Below are 18,418 nucleotides of genomic sequence, written 5' to 3'. Positions count from 1 at the left end.
GTGATTAATACTAAGTCCGTTTTAGAGTAACTTTTAACTGAGTTTTCTTTCCTGCCTGATGAGGCCGGTTCCCGCAGTGACAGCAGAATTCAAGAGAGTCCCCGGAGCATTTTTCTTCTCACCAAGTTGCCTCAGAGTTGCCCGAGCCCTTACCCAAAGTGTTACCTTTCTCAGTTCATGAACAGTGCAGCTCCACTGAGTTCCAGTGTGAGAGCGGCCAGTGCGTGTCTTCTTCTCTGCATTGTGATGGGAACCGAGACTGCCTGGACCATTCAGATGAAGAAGGCTGCCCCGTTTCCTGGTCCCTACCGTGCCCAGAAGGGGAGATGAAGTGCCCGAAGAGTGGAGAGTGTGTGTTGGCAGAGTGGATATGTGACCATGATGTGGACTGCGGAGATGGAGCCGACGAGAAGGTAGCATACTTCTCCTTCAGAAATACGCAGAGGGACCATTGCCTCTGAGTAGCCAAGGGGAGTCAGTTGTTAGATCTTTCCAGGGAGCCAGAATCTATGGATGCTCAAGTCTTCCCTAGGGCAAGGCCTAGTCTTTGTAATGGACCACTATTCTCTCACACATCAAATCTTCTCTAGGTTACTTATATCAACTAATGCAGTGTTCACATTGAGGAAATAGTTGCCACATGGTATTGTTTAGGGAGCAGTGACAGAGAGCAGTAACAATCTGTGCATGCGTGGTTTTAAAGATTCGATCTTCAAAAATAGTTTTGAATCTACTGATAAGCAAGATTGCTAACTGTAGTTCTCAGTCACCACAGTGACCCATGCTTTCTGTTGGGAAATTCGGGAAAATATAAAGGCAGAGAAGTCACCCATGGCTGCTGCATCAGGGTGTTACCAAGAGACTATAGAAAGCCCAGCTTTTAAGAGGCATTTGTGTTGTAGGAGGGCTCTAAAGATTAGAACACGACCACCATGGCCGAGTAGCCAATCAAAAGCTGAGCTCTGGAAATGGACATATTTGTCCTCAGCTCCTTTTGATTGTTACCAGGAAGCTTCCTGGAGCTCAGAACTGTTCACGATGCGTCCCAGATGCTCAAGCTGTTGTCTGTAGTGTTCAACAGCTAGGAATATGCCTAAAGAAGCAGTTGTCAGCCTTCCTAATGCTGTGACCCTTTAATATGTTTCCTCATGTTGTAGTGACCCCCAAACATAAAATTGTTTCTGTTGCTACTTCATAATTGTAATTTTGCTGCTGTTATTAATCATAACGTAAATCATCCATGTTTTCTGGTCTGTGACAGGGTCATTTAATCCCCCAAAGGGTCATGACCACTGGTTTAAAGGGCTTTAGGGATGAGCAGGTGCATAGATGGCCCCTCCTCTGTAAATACTCAAGTCAGAGTAGATGCAAAAGATACTGTCAACTTTAATTTGCTGGAGCATGTATCCATTGTGGAAGAAAGAGTTCTAAGTTTATTTCTAGATTAGATTCCTTTGTTTCTGTTATCCAGATGAAATGACAACTTCCCAATTGGTCATTCTCTTGTACTTTTTATTTTTTGTTTATTCACAAGAGTTTATTTGCATATCTCACCTGGCAGGCCACTTCTTACAAGCAGAGATAGCCTAAGTTATACTCAGTGTTGATGCAGCTTGACTCAGGAGTTCAGACTCAGATCCATTTGAGGTTGGCATGCCTCAGTCATGGCAGGTGTGTAAGTGACAAAGTCAGCGCTAATGGTCTTGTTGCCATCCTTCAAGGTGAAATGCTGACTTTCTCTAAAATCATGGTCTGCCAGAAGATGAGGCTAAGCCTCACGTAGGTCCTCTCTAGGCAGGACAAGTTCCTTCCCTGGAGGTAAAATCACAGAGAAGGCCATGTCCCAAGACAGAGAGAACATGCCAGGCATTAAACAAGGCACAAAGAGCTTGTGGAAGCCATCATTCTCCTTGATGAGGAATAAACCTGAGCTTCAACCTTCTGTTAAGGCTGAATGAAGCCTGGGTTGACCATGACCATGCCTCAGATTCTCATGATTCAGACCAAAGCACCCAGGATATCTCCCTGCCTCAGCTTCTCTAGGATCTTGTAGAATGTTTCAATGTTCATCACCACAGGGCAAATGTTCTTCTTATATCCCAGAAACTCACATATATCTTTCTTCTTCAACATTTCACACTCTATTGTACCTGTCACCACTGTCCCATGGCTAAAATAGAGTAACTTCATCTACTGGTGTCAGAAATGGGTTTTGCAGGTGTGGTGTGGGTACTGGAATATCAGTGTTCACAGCATCCATCAGTCCTGCACCTACTTCACGCCTAGTTTAGAATCATGATGCTCAGGGGCATAGAGAACAGAGCCCATGATGACTGGAATCTTCTTTCCTTAATAGTCAAACTCAGCAAGCAGCCCCTGGATCTTCAATGCTGCTAGTTTAACCATCTCCCAATCCTGGGAAGTGTCTATCTTGTCCACACATACCCACAACATGCTCTACTCCAGTCTTTAGCTCACAGCAATAAGTGTTCTCCAATCTGGGGCATGAGGCTGTCATTAGCTGCCACCACCATGATGCCACCATGTAGGGGGAAAGGGTCTGTGACCTTACTCTTAACATAACTGCATGACCAGGACAGTCAATCTGTGTGGACAGTGGGCTATATAACTCCTCAGAAGGTTTGCTGATGGCAATACCCTGAGCTAGCTCCTCTGGGGCATTATCTATCTTCTTATATTTTTTGAACTAGTCTACCTCCCTCTGCTAGAATATTCATGGTGTCAAGATAACCTCATGGTGGTCCACATCGAGTGGTACCCACATTCACATGGAGTTTGCCATGCACATGGGTTTTCCTGACCTCCAGTGACAGTGGGTAGCACAAGAAGGGTGATTCTGGGACCTTTAGCCAGTCAAGAGAGTCAAGCTGGTGCCAAGAGTACTGAAACCAGGTGTCACTTGCAGTAGGGTGGCAATTGTGGTTGTGGTAGTACTCAGGGACCCAGACAAAGTACTAGGAAGCCAGTGTTCCTCCCTTGTGCTTTTGTTCGTGACAATGAAATAAGGTCTTCTAAACACAACAGGGAGGAAGCACATATGAATTCACAGAGACCGAGGCAGCATGCACAGGCCCTGCACATGTTTGCCCAAGTTGGTGTCCTAGAGCTGAAAGGAGAAGGAGGCATATTCCCCAATCTCCAACCCAGAAGCTAATTCCAATTGATAACCACTTACAAGTGAAATTTTAGTTTTCTTCAAGGTAGTCTTACTACGGAAACACACTACTCTTAAGGGTAGACCACATATCCATCTACTAAAAGAGACATAATTTGTCCCCTTTGGCATCCCTACAGAAGGCACTTAAAAGTAGTCTCCTAACCCAGGGTCTTGTCTAACTTTGCAAACTCCTTCCTTAGATGGGCCAGAGGCCACTGATTGTCACTGTTTCCTCAGGATTGTGGCCTCAAGGTGATCTCATGCGGCCCAAGGCAGTGGGCTTGTGGCAGTGGAGACCAGTGTGTGCCTGACTTCTGGCACTGTGACGGACAGAGTGACTGCAGAGATGGCAGTGATGAGGCTGGATGTAAGTGCAGGGCATCCTCACTGAGGCAGAAGCAAGGGCTTCCATGCAAATACCACAGAACCAGGAGCCCACCTTCTTCTCTCATTGGATGGGTCTTGGTTGTATATGAAAGAGCCTTGCAGAGGAGGGATGCTGGGATGGATTGTAAACCTCTGGTAGAAAGCCATCCCCTCTCCAACAGGTGCTCCACAGAGGTGCCAGGATTCCGAGTTCCAGTGTACTACTACTGGTGCCTGCCTCAGCTTCAGCATGGTGTGTGACGGGCGAGAGGACTGTGCAGATGGTTCGGATGAGGGTGGGGAGTGTTCCTCATCAATGTGCAGCCCAGAACTATGTTACCACTCTTGCTACCAGTCCCCAACTGGGTCGGTGAGTTGCTGAAGCTACTGTTTGTTCTCTCTCAGCCACCTACATTCTCTGAGAAAAATCAGTAGTGAGCACACTCATTCAGGTTGTCCCAGACGGCACCTTGATCTCAAAGATATAAACATAGTAGAACTGTCTTGAGTGCCTCTCCAGTACCTGAGCCTTCCTAGCTCCTAAGGCCTGTCTAACTTCTCCCATATATTGTATCTCCTGGTACAGTCATGAAAATGACTGCTGTGCCTCTGCTGTGAGCTGTGGGAGGAATGCTGCATGGTGGTAAGGTCCAAATTTCTGGGCAGGTCAGGAAAATGGCAGTGGGAAGTTTTCTTCCATGAAGATATTTGGAACCTGCCCTGCTCTTAGTTTGAAGACTGGCTATATTAAGGCATCATTACTCAGCACTCAGCAGCATGCCAGGAACTCTCTTCTTCTCAAAGTCGAGTGAAATAAAGTGTTCTGATATTTGGTCACACCAGATCTCCACTGGCAGATGGCCAATTCAGATAGCTTCGTGTGCTTTTCCTCTTACGGATGCAGCAGAGGCTCTGATGTCCTGAACTGAACCTAGCCATTGTTACTCTTGTCCAGTGATGGATAGAAGGGTGTAAGGGACACAGAAAGATTGATGAGGCAAAGAGAAGGGACTATTCAGAGGAAAGCTGTTTTAGCTGTCAAAATGGAATGTATCACCATGCAAATCTCATATGAAGATCAAAGCCCTTTTGTCAATGCTGTTCTGTCTTCAGAATATGCTGATGGCTTTTCTTCTCTTTCAGGTATGTGTTTGTGCCCCAGGCTTTGAGCTGGAGAGCAATGGGCAAATCTGTCGGGATGTAAATGAGTGCCAGCAGCCATCTGGTCAACCTTGCAGTCAGACCTGTATCAATACTGAGGGCTCATACATCTGTGCCTGTCACCCTGGCTACTTGCTGGGCTCTGATGGCCACACTTGTAAGGCAACAGGTAACCTGGAGCTGGGACTCTCTTCTAAATCATGGATCATGAGCTTTGAATCCCTAACTCTGTTGCTATGGGTCAACCCTACTTATCAAACATTTCTTTCCTGCCCATCCGCCCCAATATTTCACTCCCAACCACCCTAATGTCTATCAACAAATGTGTAGATAAAGAAAAATGTCATGTATATACACAATGGAATTTACCTAGCCATAAAGAAAAAGTGAAACTATGTCACACACAGGAAAATGAGTGAAGCTGGAGATTGTGTTAAGTGAAATAAGCCAGACCCAAGGAGACAAATGTTTGTCTTCTAGGTGGAATCTAGATTTAAATATGAATAGATGCATGGCATGAAAGTTAAAGGGGGACTATGGGTGGGACAGAGGATGAAAGGGAGGGGAAATAAGAGAGGGTAATAAAAGGAAGAAAGATAAAATGTCGTATTTTCTCTTATCTGTGGAATGTGTGCACGTACCCATGGGACATGAAAACAGAACTGGGACTACTTGAAGAAAGGAAGTGGATCAACATTGTGGGAAATGGTAGTAGAGGGAGGGAGTGGTTGCGAGCAAGGTACACGGATGTGTCCAATACAATGTCACAGTGAAACTCACTATTTGGTCCACTAAATAAGAAACTAAAAAAAGATGCTACTTTTTATTTAAGCTAATAATTGTTGCATACTATATACCTTTATGATGTAGTTATTGTAATCATTGTTATAAAACACTTCTTCCATGTGAGCTAATTGGCAGCCCAGCCTGTGGGACAACAAGCCCAAGGCCCCATACTGTGTCATATTCTTTCATTTAGCCTGTGCTGATCTTCACTATACAAACTCCTTCATGGTCACATTGAAAGCCATTTCTCTTGGGCAGGTGCTGAGCCAATCCTGCTTGTTTCGATTGAGTTTAACCTATTTCTTTCTGGACTGAGAAGCTTAAAAGAAGATATCCTGGCAACTGTAGACAAGAACCGGGTTATTTACTCTGTGGACTATGACTTAGTGGATCAGAAAATCTTCTGGGCCGATCCCAATGCAGAAAGTATAAGGTGGACAAGTATGGCCACGAAGAAAGATGGGATGGTGGTGCAAGGTATACACCTCTGAGAAGCTCTTACTAAATCCATGTAACATAATACAGAACACAAACAACATGATGGGGGCAACTAATGTAAACCCGGGTTGGGTTCTATCTCTTCAATAGAAAGAGTTCAAGGCTTGCTGGTTAGTAAGAAATAGAAGGACACACCCATTGTCATCTCAGTGGACATGGGTTCTCTCAAGCTCTGAGTGATCGACCACTGCTTTAATGATGACCTTCCTCTACAATAATATTTTGGGACATATTAATAGTTTCCTGTGTTGAATTTGCCTATAGCAGTTGGAAAATGAATGAATATGGCATCCAAGTTTAGACCTTTTGGCTTAAGCCTACTGAAGTAACAGTTTAGCATAAGCATATCTATTGAATATGGTAACCCACATTTGATATCCTTTCTTTAGGGATAAAGCCAGACTGTATAGGGGTTGACTGGATTGGAAGAAATCTCTACTGGACTGATGGGAGAGCTGGCCAGATTTTGGCAATTCAGTTAACTGCTGTTGGGAAAGGAAAACCTGAGTACACAGTTGTCTTGGATGATGACCTGATTCAGCCCCAGTCTTTGGCTTTGGATCCCTTAAATGGGTGAGTTGGGCATCAGAACTCTTGGTCAAGAACCTCAAGCTTATTATTCCTCCCGAATTCTACATAAGTGCTTGTGTTAGCCCAGTCCAGAACGAGTGACTTAAAACCATGTCTGCTTTTAGATCTAATGCTGTTTGGTATCAACCCAAACTTTGAGAAAAGTTCAAAGTGCAAATCACATTGTGGTCAAGTAGTGGTTTCTAAGGCAAAAAAGTGGACTCCTAGAACACACTTATGATTTTTAAATAGCAGATAAGGAGAGAAGTTAAGGGGAGTTCATTTATGACCATCCAGATTCGAGTTAAGCTTGAATGATTCCACTTACAGTCTTTTCTTTCTAAAAAGGGAAAATTATAAAAAATTTTTAAAAATTTAAAAATTAGCACAGATGTGTGCATGCATGCTTGTGCACACATGTTCCAGCATCATGGCACATGTATGGAAATCACAGAATAGCTTGTGGGAGCTGGTTTTCCCTTCTCAGCATTTGGTTTCCAAGAACTGAACTCACATTGTCAGGCAAGAAATTTTCCCACTAACAACCCTCCAGCCCAAAGCACACAAATCAAGTTAATGCCCCATCCTGTCACTGGGATGGCTATGTGAGTAACAAATACAAGGAAAAGACACGGGAAATCGGTCCCAATGGTGACCCGCACTTGACAGCCTTTCTTTTTCTTACATGGCTCTAGGAAACTAACAGCAGCGTCTGCTGCATTTGTCAGCCATAGGCAGTAATGGGGTTTCACCTACACAACCACCCATGACAATTTTAAAAGCTATTTTAGCCAATTTTTAAATTTCTCCCTTTTTCTCTCTCCTTTCCTCTTTCTCTCCTTCTTTCTTTTCTTTCTTCTCTTTTTTCTTCCTTCTTTTCTTTCCTTCTTTCTTTTCTTTCTTATTTCTCTTCCTTCCTTCTTTTCTTTCTCTCCTTTCTTTTCTTTATTCTTTCTCTCTTTTCCTCCTTCCTTTCTTTATTTCTCTCTTTCTCCCTGCCCTCTAGTTAAAGAAAGACTGGTAAGTTCCATGAATACTTTCAGGCTGTGAACTATTGTACTCCTAAGATTCTTGAGGTTATTCATGACAATAAACAATCACCAAAAAGTTTCAAGAAAATTTTCTTTTAATATTTCCACAATTATACTTAAGAAACTAATTAAAAGTTGAGGGGAAATTAATCGAGCCATAACTTAGTAGTTTTCCCTTATTGCTGGGATGGCATTGAATTCTAAGCTACTTTTTTTTAGACACATTTGGAATCTTTTTAATCTTTGTAAGTCAATATTTTGAGAAGTTAATTGATAGACAGGTTCTCCAAGGTGGTGTACTACCATAAAGCTGGCTTTTATCCACACAGATTGATGTACTGGTCTGAAATTGGAGAGGAGCCTCGAATAGAACAAGCTGGCATGGACGGTAACAGCCGAAAGATACTTGTCAATCAAGGCCTTGGCCGACCAACTAGCATAGCTCTTGACCAGTTAAGTTGGAAGATATTCTGGTCCGATGAGAAATTTCACTGCATTGGCTCTGTCAACCTAGATGGTAGTGGCATTCGTGTAAGTGTCCTTTTGACATTAGGATCAGCTGAAGTATCATGGGTCTTGTGTAAAACTCACCCCAGAGAGCTCACCTCTCCATTGTAGATGATGCAGCTAACACAAATCCAGAGCCCCTTTTCAGTCGCTGTTTTTGAAGATAAAGTCTTCTGGTCTGACCTTCAGACAAGAACAATACAGTCTGTGGAGAAGATGACAGGCAAGGACAGGGCTGTCCTCATCAAGCGTTCGGGACAGCCCTTTGGACTCAAAGTAAGTGGAGTACTCTTTAAAATGTCTCCCTGGTCCTCTTAGAAAAGGCTATGTCTACGAGCTCTCCCACATCACCAAGTTTAGTGGCACCGTCTACAGAGATTAAGAGCATGCTTGGGGCTGACACTGTAGCTCTGAGGTAGAGTGGTGCATATTAAGCAGGCATGAGGCCCGGTGTTCAGTCTTCAGCACACAGAAAATGAGAGAAGGGAAGAGAGGCGGAAGGTGGGAGGGAGGAGAGAAAGAAGGAAGAAAGGGGAGAAGGATGTGAAAGGATTTAGCACTTAGCCACGTCCAGCTCTTTTCTTTCAGATAATGCATGAAGTCCTCCAGCCCAGGTCTTCTAGTCCTTGTCTGGACATAGGATGTTCTCACTTGTGCCTTCTGAGCCCACAAGCCAAGGGAAGCTGCCGCTGTCCCGTTGGCCTTCTGCTGGCAGATGATGGAATCACTTGTGTGTCTCTCCAGGAGTCTGGGTTTGTGTTCCTGGTATTGCCCACCGTTCTCACCCAGGTATTGTTCTAGAACTTTCCTGACATGCCTAAGCTCGGTCTGTGTTCTGTTTCTGACTGAGTGTTAGACTTCTCCACATCTAGCTGTAAATGGTGGAGGCCCTTTCCTTTGAAAAATTCTTAAAACACAACTTATGTTTTCGTATTCATTATACATTGGGTGTTCTTGTGATGCAAAACATCTTGATTTGAAAAGGGCTATGCTAACCAACATAAGATTTCTTAAAATGCTTAAATGAAAGTGATATGTACTTAAATTCCTTTAAGACATCCTTAGCACACGGGATGTGGTGAAGTTAGGAAGTAGAGACCATGTTTGCCTCTGTTTACCCAACAGAATTATGGGGATTACCCATAGGAATTATGAGGATTCAGATTAGTTGTGATCCAAGCAGCTACCTGCATTCTACCCTGGGAGGAATCTCATTTGGGGAGGGATCATGTTTTAAATTAACAGGGGCTAAATGTACAATCACGCAAGTCCCCACCCAGATGAATTGTCAATTCTTGGCATTGTAAAACAATGGTACAAATTTGGGGATTGAAGAATACCTTCAGTTGCCAGTGTGATATTAATTAATGAGTATTGTTTAAAGAGAAAGGCCTTATATTGTCAAAATATATGGTGCAATAGCCAGCTTTAAGCGGACATAAGCTAGCTATCTGAAAAGTAGGGGCCTCAATTGACAAAAATGCCTTGCAAGTTCCAGCTGTAGGGCATTTTCTTAATTGATTGATGGGGATGGGCCCAGCCTGTTGTGGGTGGTACCATCTTGGGCTGGTGGTCTTGGGTTTTATTAGAAAACAGACTGAGCCGACCAGTAAGTAGTACTCATCCATGGTCTGTGCATCAGCTTCCTGCCCTGTTTGAGTTCCTGTCTTGACTGCTTTTGATGATAAAGTGTGATTTAAGAGCATAATCCAAATAAACTCTTTTCTCCCCAACTTGCTTTTGGTCATGGTGTTTCATCCCAGCAATATTAACCCTGACTAAGACACATGGATTTCAGGAATTCTCAGTGCTAGAGGCTCCAGGAAAAGGAACAAATCAACCGCTTTCTGCTTTCAGAATATAAAATGCCTGAAATTATTAATTTAAGACTCCTAGCACCAATATCATATTAGAAGATCCTAGTAGACTTGATCACTGTCATCTACCTAATTTCTCCCCATAGATCTATCTGAGAAATCTTAAGACTACTCCATCACAAACAACTGTGCCAGAACACAGAACACTTCCTTTTACCAGTGTCAAGCAGCTGGCATCAGTGGATTATCTTGTCCAGGAAAAGGCCCTCTACCTGTCAGAGCTGAACACCAGTGACATCAGGCTACTGAGGCTGAAAGAACGAGGGATACTCTCATGGCAGAGAGTCATCTCTGTGAGGGGGACAGTGATTGACTTTGCCTTGGACTGGATGAGTGGGAATATATACTGGATCGACACTGAGAATCCCTACATCAACGTTGCTTTCTCGAACGGCCAGTATCCCATTGTTTTGCTCAGTGAAAACCTTTACCGCCCATCGTCTATTGTCCTCCACCCACCTACCGCAGTCATGTGCTTGGCAGACTTGGGTTTGCAGGATGCCGGGAGACATGGCTCCAGCATCGAATGTGCCTCTATGGATGGCAGCCAGAGAAAAGTGCTATGGCTGAAATCCCCAGTCCCTGTGGGTCTGACTTTCTCGGATTCAGGGACCCGAGTATACTGGGCAGATACTGGTAAGCAATCAATATTACATACGATTACATATGAATCTCACAGAGTCTACACACAAGCATGCCTGCACTCACATGTAAACACATGATTACACACCTGCTCATCGTGTACACACACACACATGTATCACATCATATATGCTACATATGTATGTATGTGTGTACATATGTATTATAAACAAATCATTGTGAATCGCTGTTATGGAGAGGTAAATGACAGAGAATCAATTTCAGGTCCCAAACAGTAAACAGTATCATCCTGAAACTGGGATAAGACATAACACACTTCAGGATATAGTATAGCTATTAAGACTAAGTGAAATTAACTGACCATCTCTTCCCAGGGCAGGGACTTATACAAAGTATTCAACTCGATGGCTCAAGATACAGAGTAGACCATCAAGGACTTAAGGGTCTTCACCTCTTTGCATGTGGTCAAGACATGATGTTGTGGACAACCGTTGATGATGGTAGGTCTCCATTGCGTAGACTGAACTGTGGTCTGAACTTACTCTTGTGATCCAAACTGTATCTGCTTCTGCTCAGCACCATGCCTAGCAGTGTCTTTCTCTTAGAAGAATGACTGAGTTCCCTAGACTACAGAGGATGTGGAACGATGCATCTGTGACCTGGAGGGCCTTTTACTTACTCGGTTATTCTCTGTATTAGTGGCCCTGAACCTCCGTAATGTTGTGACACTTTAATATAGTTCCTCACGTTATAGTGACCCTTAACCATAAATTATTTTTGTTGCTACTTCACAACTGTATTTTTGCCACTGTGATGAATCATAATGTAATATCGGATATGCACAATATCTAATATGTGACTTCTAAAAAGTCACTATCCACAGGTTGAGAACCACTGCTTTATATGAAAAAACTTAGGTCCTGAAATTTCTGTGTTTCATAGGATGCTCCTTCCTGCCATGTTATTAATTTGTCACTGTGACAAAACACCTGTGGCAACCAACTTACCAATTTGTGAGGAGGAAAGTCTTGTTTGGACTCAGGTCCTTGGGTTTCAGACCACTTGTTCCAATTGCACTTGAATCTCTGGTGAAGAAGTAGATCTTGGTGGATCATGTGGTAGAAAATCCAGTTCCCCCATGGAGACAAAAAGCAAAGACAGGGAAAGAGGAAGGCCAGGGGCCTAAAAGTCTAACCTCCTTTGCCTTTTTCCCAAGCTGGACACCAAGTCTTTAAACATGGACCTTAGGGCAACCCTACTGCAGAGGGAGCAGGGCCAGGAGTTAGGACTAAGTGGCCACTCTTAGTTACTAGCCATTCCAGCTCATCAAGAAATGACAATACATGTCTTTAGTTGACAAGGAACCATGAGGTACTAAGTGGATTATACAACACTCTTTCTACTTTCATTTTAAAGTACCTTTTCTAATTTGCACGCTCTTTTGTATGTACTTCTACTTTGCGTGCTCACGTACAAAGAAATGGGTTTCACTATGACATTTTTGTACGTGTTTATTGTGACAGTTTCTTCTTAGTCAAACCCTTTCAGCCTCTCCCAAAGCCCCAGTCCCAATCTACCGATCCCCGCCGTCCCCAACACACTCCTGCTTCTGCTTTCCTGACGCACAAAGAGTTTTATTCCAGACTCTAGGGTAGCATTTCTAGGATATGCATTGTCCAAAGTCACTGTGTTCTAGTACATTAGTTCATCTATGCTAGATTCCTATGAATAAACTCCTAGTAAGAATCTAGATTTAAGGAAACACGAACAAGTTAAACCTGCCTCCTTAAATTTCCAAATAGCCATCAGCAACAGCAAAGCAAGTTGTCAGGCACTACGCCAGAGGATCTGTGGTATGTGTCCCTTTCCACTCACTTTAGGATTCCTTACGACTCTCACAAATGAGCCATTTCCAGAGATATGCTCTAATAAATTTTGAGATAGTCTTCATTAACCACATGGACTGCATTTAAGTGCCACATGTTTTAATTGTCTAGTTCAACATCTATTATTGCTCTAGCTACAATTTTTTGACATGTAAAATTGACTTTATTTTTGTGTGTTCGTTTGTTGATTTTTTTTTTTTGAGGCAATATCTAACTCTGTAGTCCAGGCTAGCCCCCAATTCACAATCTTCCTGTCTTAGACTCCCTAGTGCTGGATTATGACTGTGTGTCACCACACACAGATAATATGTGACTTTGTTATAGTTGGGAGTTTGTCAGTTTAGAAAGTTCTTTCAGAACTTCTTTCCCGCAATAAAACTCAGAAAAATATGCAGCTCTTCTGAAAAAAATCCTTTTGCTTCATTTGATCACATGAATGAGTTAAAATGTTCCTACTGAATGCAAGCCTTTGCCTGGGAAATGTTTCTGCCGTGGATTTTATTTCTGCTAACAGTTACTCACTGGCTTTTGTTTCAGCTCAGATCACCAGAGTTTGGTACAACAAAGCACAAGTCTCAGAAAACCAGTGGTTCCAAGTGGACCAGAAGATTGTAGACTTAAAAGTGTATAGTGTCCTCAGTCAACGGGGTAAGTACAAGTCCAATGACTTGAGATGACATTGCAATCTACTGAGTGCATGAAGGGGACACTCCACTCTACCCTCTCCTTGGACTGTCTTTGTGTTTCCTGCTATGTTAAAATATCCCTGTCTAAAATTCATACTGGGCTGCACAATGCCCTTGTCTATATGCAGTTCCTCACAGTCTGGGTCAGGCTCACCATTGACACCATTGCCTTTATTAGTGTACCAAATGTGGCTGTGGTGAATCCACTGGGCTGGGAGTTGGCAGACATGATGCTAGCTGTTCATGCTCTTACTATAACACATACCAGAGACAGCTGGCTTCTGCCGAGGGAAGGATCTTTCTGACTCATTGTTTTTGCAGGTTTCAGTCTATGACTGTGCCTCCTTGTTTTGGGGTCTATGGAAAAGGCAACACATTATTACAGGAGCATATGGCAGAGAAAATCTGTTCTCCCCCTGTCTGCAGAGCAAAAGAGGAAGAGACTGGAGTCTGTAGTCCTCTTCAGGAATTGCCTCCCATGTCTAGATACTTCCCACCAAGCCATATTTCTTCTATTTCCAGCACCATTCAATACTGGGGTTAGACTCGACCACAGAGACCTTTGAGGGGCCCTAAAGATCTCCACTATAGAATCTGAGTTCTACTTTCGGTTTTGTCCTTTTAAATTTTATTTAATTTTTTTTCTTTATGCACCTTCTAGACTGGCTTCCAGCAGTTGCTGTTGTGTTTTCTCTCCTTTTTGGGCATTGTTGTTCTGTGCATGATTGTGTCTGTGATCTAATCCAGCTCCTGTGAGCACAGCGCCTGAACGTTACCACTGGGCAAGCCTCTTCCTTGCCTCTCTCATTTTTATTATTGAGCATATATTTTTTCATACAGTATATTCTTATTGTTGTTCTTCCTCCCCCAACTCCTCCTAGATCCTCCCCACTTCCCTACCCACCCACATTCACGCCCATTCAAATACAAACAAGCATCTAAAAATAGTAATAAAAATAACATAAAAGCAAAAAGCAAAATAATAGGATAAAAATGAACAAACATAGAAAAAAAGGGCCAAAGAAAAAGCACAAGAAGCGCATACACAGACACCTTGCTCATGTTATAAGCAAAACACCCACTCGAGACTTGAGAGACACCTGGTGGTTGGAGCAGGCCTGTTACTTATTGAGATCATGTCTTTGAAGCAAAGGGGACAGGGAGGGACAGCTTTGAGATATAGCTCTTGTCTACTACACAAAGCACTTCAGGTAGAATCTTTAGCAACATGGGCACACTTGAACTCCGAAGTGGAGCTAGTGATTGTTCTATCCCTCCATCGTCTGTACTTTTGATGTTAATTGAGCCTCAAACTATCAACTTGGGGACAGTCGAATGTGACAAGTCTTAAGAGAATGCTACCCTTTGTTTTTTGGGACAGCCAAACCTTTATGAAAGTGTGCTAGTCATGTGGAGACCACCAGAGTCTTGGCTTGATGGGGACATAATTTTTAGACTTCTGCCAAGTGATAAATGGTTACACTGGTTTCACTAAGAACTTGCTTAGTTCCTAGAACTATGGCAGTCAGCTTTTCACCTTTTGTGTAAGTTTGTCTGCACCACATGTAACTCTGTGATACAGTGTCTGAAGTGTCTCACGAAGTAAGACCTCATTACAAGTTTACCATTAAACCTTGACGAATGATCCTAAATGAGAAATGGCTCTCTTAATCAGATTGTAAAAGGGATGACAAACCTCACAGTTTCCATGGTTTCAACTAACAGTAGTTTTATTTCCAAGGACGTTGTGGCTCTGTCATTCAATGTGACCACAATGTGGTCTTGAATGATTAGGAGATCCCCTCAATTTTTCTTAAGGTGGGCCCTTGTTAGGTGTTTAAAGTCACACTGAACTATGAAGATCTATCCATTACTCAGAGCATAATTAACTAAAAGGAATCAAATTGAAGAGCAATCTAATTTGTTGGAAGCACCTGTGTCATATGCTGTTAATGTATTTATTAAAAGCTTTAGAAAACTCCCCCAGATCTCTCCTAATCTCACTTAATATATTTTTGGCTTGGGAATGGGGGTGATGTGCAGGTAACAACAGCTGTTCAAAAGACAATGGAGGATGCAGTCATATCTGTTTACCAAATCCCGAGGGCAGGACTTGCCGGTGTCCCCGTGGGTACTGCTTGGTTGACGACCACACCTGTGTGGAAGCTGTCCAGTGCCCTCTGACGTCGCAATGCTGTAAGAATGGTCAAAGGTGCATTTCCAAGGAACAAATTTGCAATGGTCACATTGACTGTCTGGATGGCTCCGATGAAGTGGACTGTGAGTACCTCCTACCCATTGTGCCTCAGTGTGCATGGCTTTTGGAAGTACCCAATTCAATACTGCTCCTTAAGTATTTATCCTATATGTCACTGCCATGTTAGCACTGATTTTTGTTATGGGACAATGTAAAATCCCTATTTTTTGAGAATATAAATTGTTATGTATCCCTCTGGAAATGCCTTTGGTTTAGGACAGAGAGCAGGAGAGTGAATTGTAAGAAGCTGGACAGTTGTTTGAACAGGTCTTGATATCATTAGCTTAAATAGAATGACTAGTAACCACAGCACAGCGGAAGGAGGTTGGGCAAATGATTCCATCTGTCTTGGTCCTTGTAGGTTTAAATCCAGGTGAACTCCATTCCTCATCAGTACTTAAGAAGCCAGAAGCTTGGAAAAGGTTGATACCAGAAGCTTTCGAACTTTCCCAGGCTACTGAGTCTACCACGGATGTATATCTAGGACGAGAAGAAATGAGACATCCTGTCAGGACAACACTAACTACTCAAATGCCTGCATCAGAGAGCAAGGTTCCAGAAACCAAGGGAAGAGCGGAAACTGTTCAGTCCAAGGACTTACGGACAGCGACACACAGGCCCTGTAGCCAGGACTTTTGCAACGGGAATGGGATCTGCATAATGGAAGGAAAGCTGAGAAAATGCCGCTGCCTGGTCGAGTATGGTGGAGAGTTCTGCCAAGAAGCAGCCCGTGGCCCTGCCACTGGCTACATAGCCCTGGGCGGAGTCATTGCTGTATCAGCTACCCTGGCAGTTTTGGGGCTGTTCCTACATTCCAGAAGAGAACGTAAATTCAAGAGGTGAGTGACTATGCGTGTCTTCGCCTGAGAATTGCATTTCAGTCACTCATCTTAAGATGAGTAGGGTTGAAGCTTTAAGTCCATTCTAAGAATTCATTTTCTGAGGAATAATTTGGCTGAGGCACTTGTTAAACAGCCAGGAGTAATCGTAATTGGATTGATGTCCTTGAGACCCAAGGCACGTGATACAGTGTGTGTGGAGGTGGGGGCAGGGTCGAGACATTGCTAGGGTAAAATCTGCTTTAAGGAATGAAAGTGAGGAGATTCCCCATCTTTGACGTGGTAGGTCAGCACCTCAGTCTGCAGGCATGTTTGTTAGGAGGTTACTAATTTGCCAGGATGCCAGACTGGCTGTCACAAGCAGCACGAATGCATGCTCTTGAGAGGCCTTAGCAGATTGTTCTGATTCGATGTTCCTCTCCCTGACTGGTGGGCACCTTCCTTCCCCTTCACAATGTCTTCCTGCTCTTTTGTGTCCGCACGCCCTCTTCTTAGGGAGACAGTCCTGTTGTGGGGTTCTTGTTTTGGACTCACGTCATTGCCTCCTTGGAGACCCTACCACCACCGTCTATATTTCATTTATTTGGGGGCATCAATGGGGCACAGCTTAACCCACACTCAGAGGTGAAATTCAGGAAGAATGTAAAGAATCGACACTGAGTTTTATCCAAGGGCAAGAAGGTCATTAAAGGAACAAAGACAGTCAAATGGAACTCTTGCGATTACAGGAGAGAGAGTGCGGGGCGTGTCTGAAGGAGGTGATGGACGTGCTGAGAGGGAGCCTTAGGCGGCTGTCAGATGAGGAATTATAAAGGGTTCTGCTGCTTTCTGAGCTGCCTTGCTGTTCCGTCTTCCATACGCAGACTGAAGAAAGGGCAGGAGTATGAACCTGTCCAAGCAAAGGCTGGTTAATGCATAACGGGTTTACTCTTGGTCCTTCTGCCATGTTGTCCTGCTTTCTGACTTTACTTGTGTCCCACTGCCCCTTACCTGTCCTTGAAGTTGTTTCTCATTGACTGGTCCCTGAGTTTCCTTCAGTGGAGAAACAATACTATATTTTCCCAGTAACAAATATATATATAATGCATGAGTGTTTGCCTAGAATGTATACATTATACATGTCTGCTATGTATGTACAATGCCTTCAAAGGCCAGAAGAGGTCATTGGACCCCTGGAACTAGAGCTCCAGGCAGCTTTGAGCCTCCATGTGGGTACTGGAAACTGAATTCAGGTTCTCTGCAAGAGCAGGAAATGAATGTTCTTAAGAACCGAGGCATCCCCCCCACCCACTGTAATCATATTTTAATCTTGGTTCCTATGAAACCTAATCTTTTCACATTGTTTTCTTTGGTTATAGAACATCATCAAAAAATTTGGACTATGATAAAGAAAATAACCAAGAGGAAGAAAATCTAATGAAGAGTGAGACTTTTGTCAACGAAGTCTATGATGAGCAGGTAAGCCGCAGGAGCCGAGGAGGTTTATCTGAGGAAAAGGGGTGGCGGGATAGGCTTTTAAAAAGCGATTGTGAAACATCTAAGCTGGGTGAATGAGGCTGTAACTTATACTAAACTTTTGCTTACACAGTCTTTGGTCATTAGCTCTGATTTGGAGAACTAAAATAAAACATGCATGAAGTAGTGGCCTAGACATTTCAGTAGCATGCACACGGGGCTAATGATATTGGGAGTGGGGTGGGCTGCTGTTAGGATTAGAGTTACCCCCCAAAACTCAGGTACCCAACCCCCATGATCTCTACTAACGTCTTTAAGTTCCACCAACGGATTTTCTTGGTTTATACAAAGACAGTGTTATGTTCTCTAACTCCCAACTCTCTCCCACAGGAATCCTTAACCTCCTTACAAACTGAATGACCTCATTAAAAAAAAAAAAAAGAGCTGAAACATTTAAATAAATGCTGCTTGTCTACTCCCTTGTATGATGTCTTAACTTTCCTAACAGTTTGTGGTAAATACTGATTACTTCTTCAAGTGATTCCTTCTTAAATTAGAGACGGTCACCTGGTAACATAGTGGAGTTTAGGAAACTGTAGCTTCTTAGATACGGTGAGAATCCAGTTTGACCTCCATGTAGCTCAGGCTGTGACTCAGCTCCAAGTCAGCCCAAGTCATGTGACCCAGTGCCAGTCGGAAGTTCTAGATTTAAATCTTA

The 18,418-nt window shown here is 43.3% G+C and overlaps 1 protein-coding gene and 1 pseudogene across 1 annotated transcript in view; one reads left to right on the top strand and one right to left on the bottom strand.

The window, feature by feature from the left end:
* The window catches only part of LOC116914610 (low-density lipoprotein receptor-related protein 1-like), a 48,902-nt gene extending 30,717 nt beyond the window's left edge, over positions 1-18,185 (top strand). Inside the window, exons 18-33 of the mRNA XM_032918973.1 lie at positions 175-413; positions 3,416-3,545; positions 3,727-3,914; positions 4,688-4,874; positions 5,750-5,968; positions 6,379-6,562; positions 7,920-8,121; positions 8,209-8,373; positions 8,686-8,886; positions 10,061-10,610; positions 10,952-11,077; positions 13,001-13,111; positions 15,193-15,429; positions 15,768-16,245; positions 17,604-17,703; positions 18,091-18,185. Of these exons, the coding sequence (XP_032774864.1) occupies positions 175-413; positions 3,416-3,545; positions 3,727-3,914; positions 4,688-4,874; positions 5,750-5,968; positions 6,379-6,562; positions 7,920-8,121; positions 8,209-8,373; positions 8,686-8,886; positions 10,061-10,610; positions 10,952-11,077; positions 13,001-13,111; positions 15,193-15,429; positions 15,768-16,245; positions 17,604-17,703; positions 18,091-18,120 (3,347 nt within the window). The 3' untranslated portion in view covers positions 18,121-18,185. The remainder of the gene's footprint in view (positions 1-174; positions 414-3,415; positions 3,546-3,726; positions 3,915-4,687; positions 4,875-5,749; positions 5,969-6,378; positions 6,563-7,919; positions 8,122-8,208; positions 8,374-8,685; positions 8,887-10,060; positions 10,611-10,951; positions 11,078-13,000; positions 13,112-15,192; positions 15,430-15,767; positions 16,246-17,603; positions 17,704-18,090) is intronic.
* LOC116914915 lies at positions 1,619-3,307 on the bottom strand (annotated as a pseudogene).
* Positions 18,186-18,418: the final 233 nt, after the last annotated feature.

Source organism: Rattus rattus, chromosome 13 (assembly GCF_011064425.1).
Source record: "Rattus rattus isolate New Zealand chromosome 13, Rrattus_CSIRO_v1, whole genome shotgun sequence".
NCBI classification, from domain to species: domain Eukaryota; kingdom Metazoa; phylum Chordata; class Mammalia; order Rodentia; family Muridae; genus Rattus; species Rattus rattus.
The sequence above is the reverse complement of the archived record's forward strand: the minus strand, read 5'-3'. Positions and strand labels throughout refer to the sequence as shown.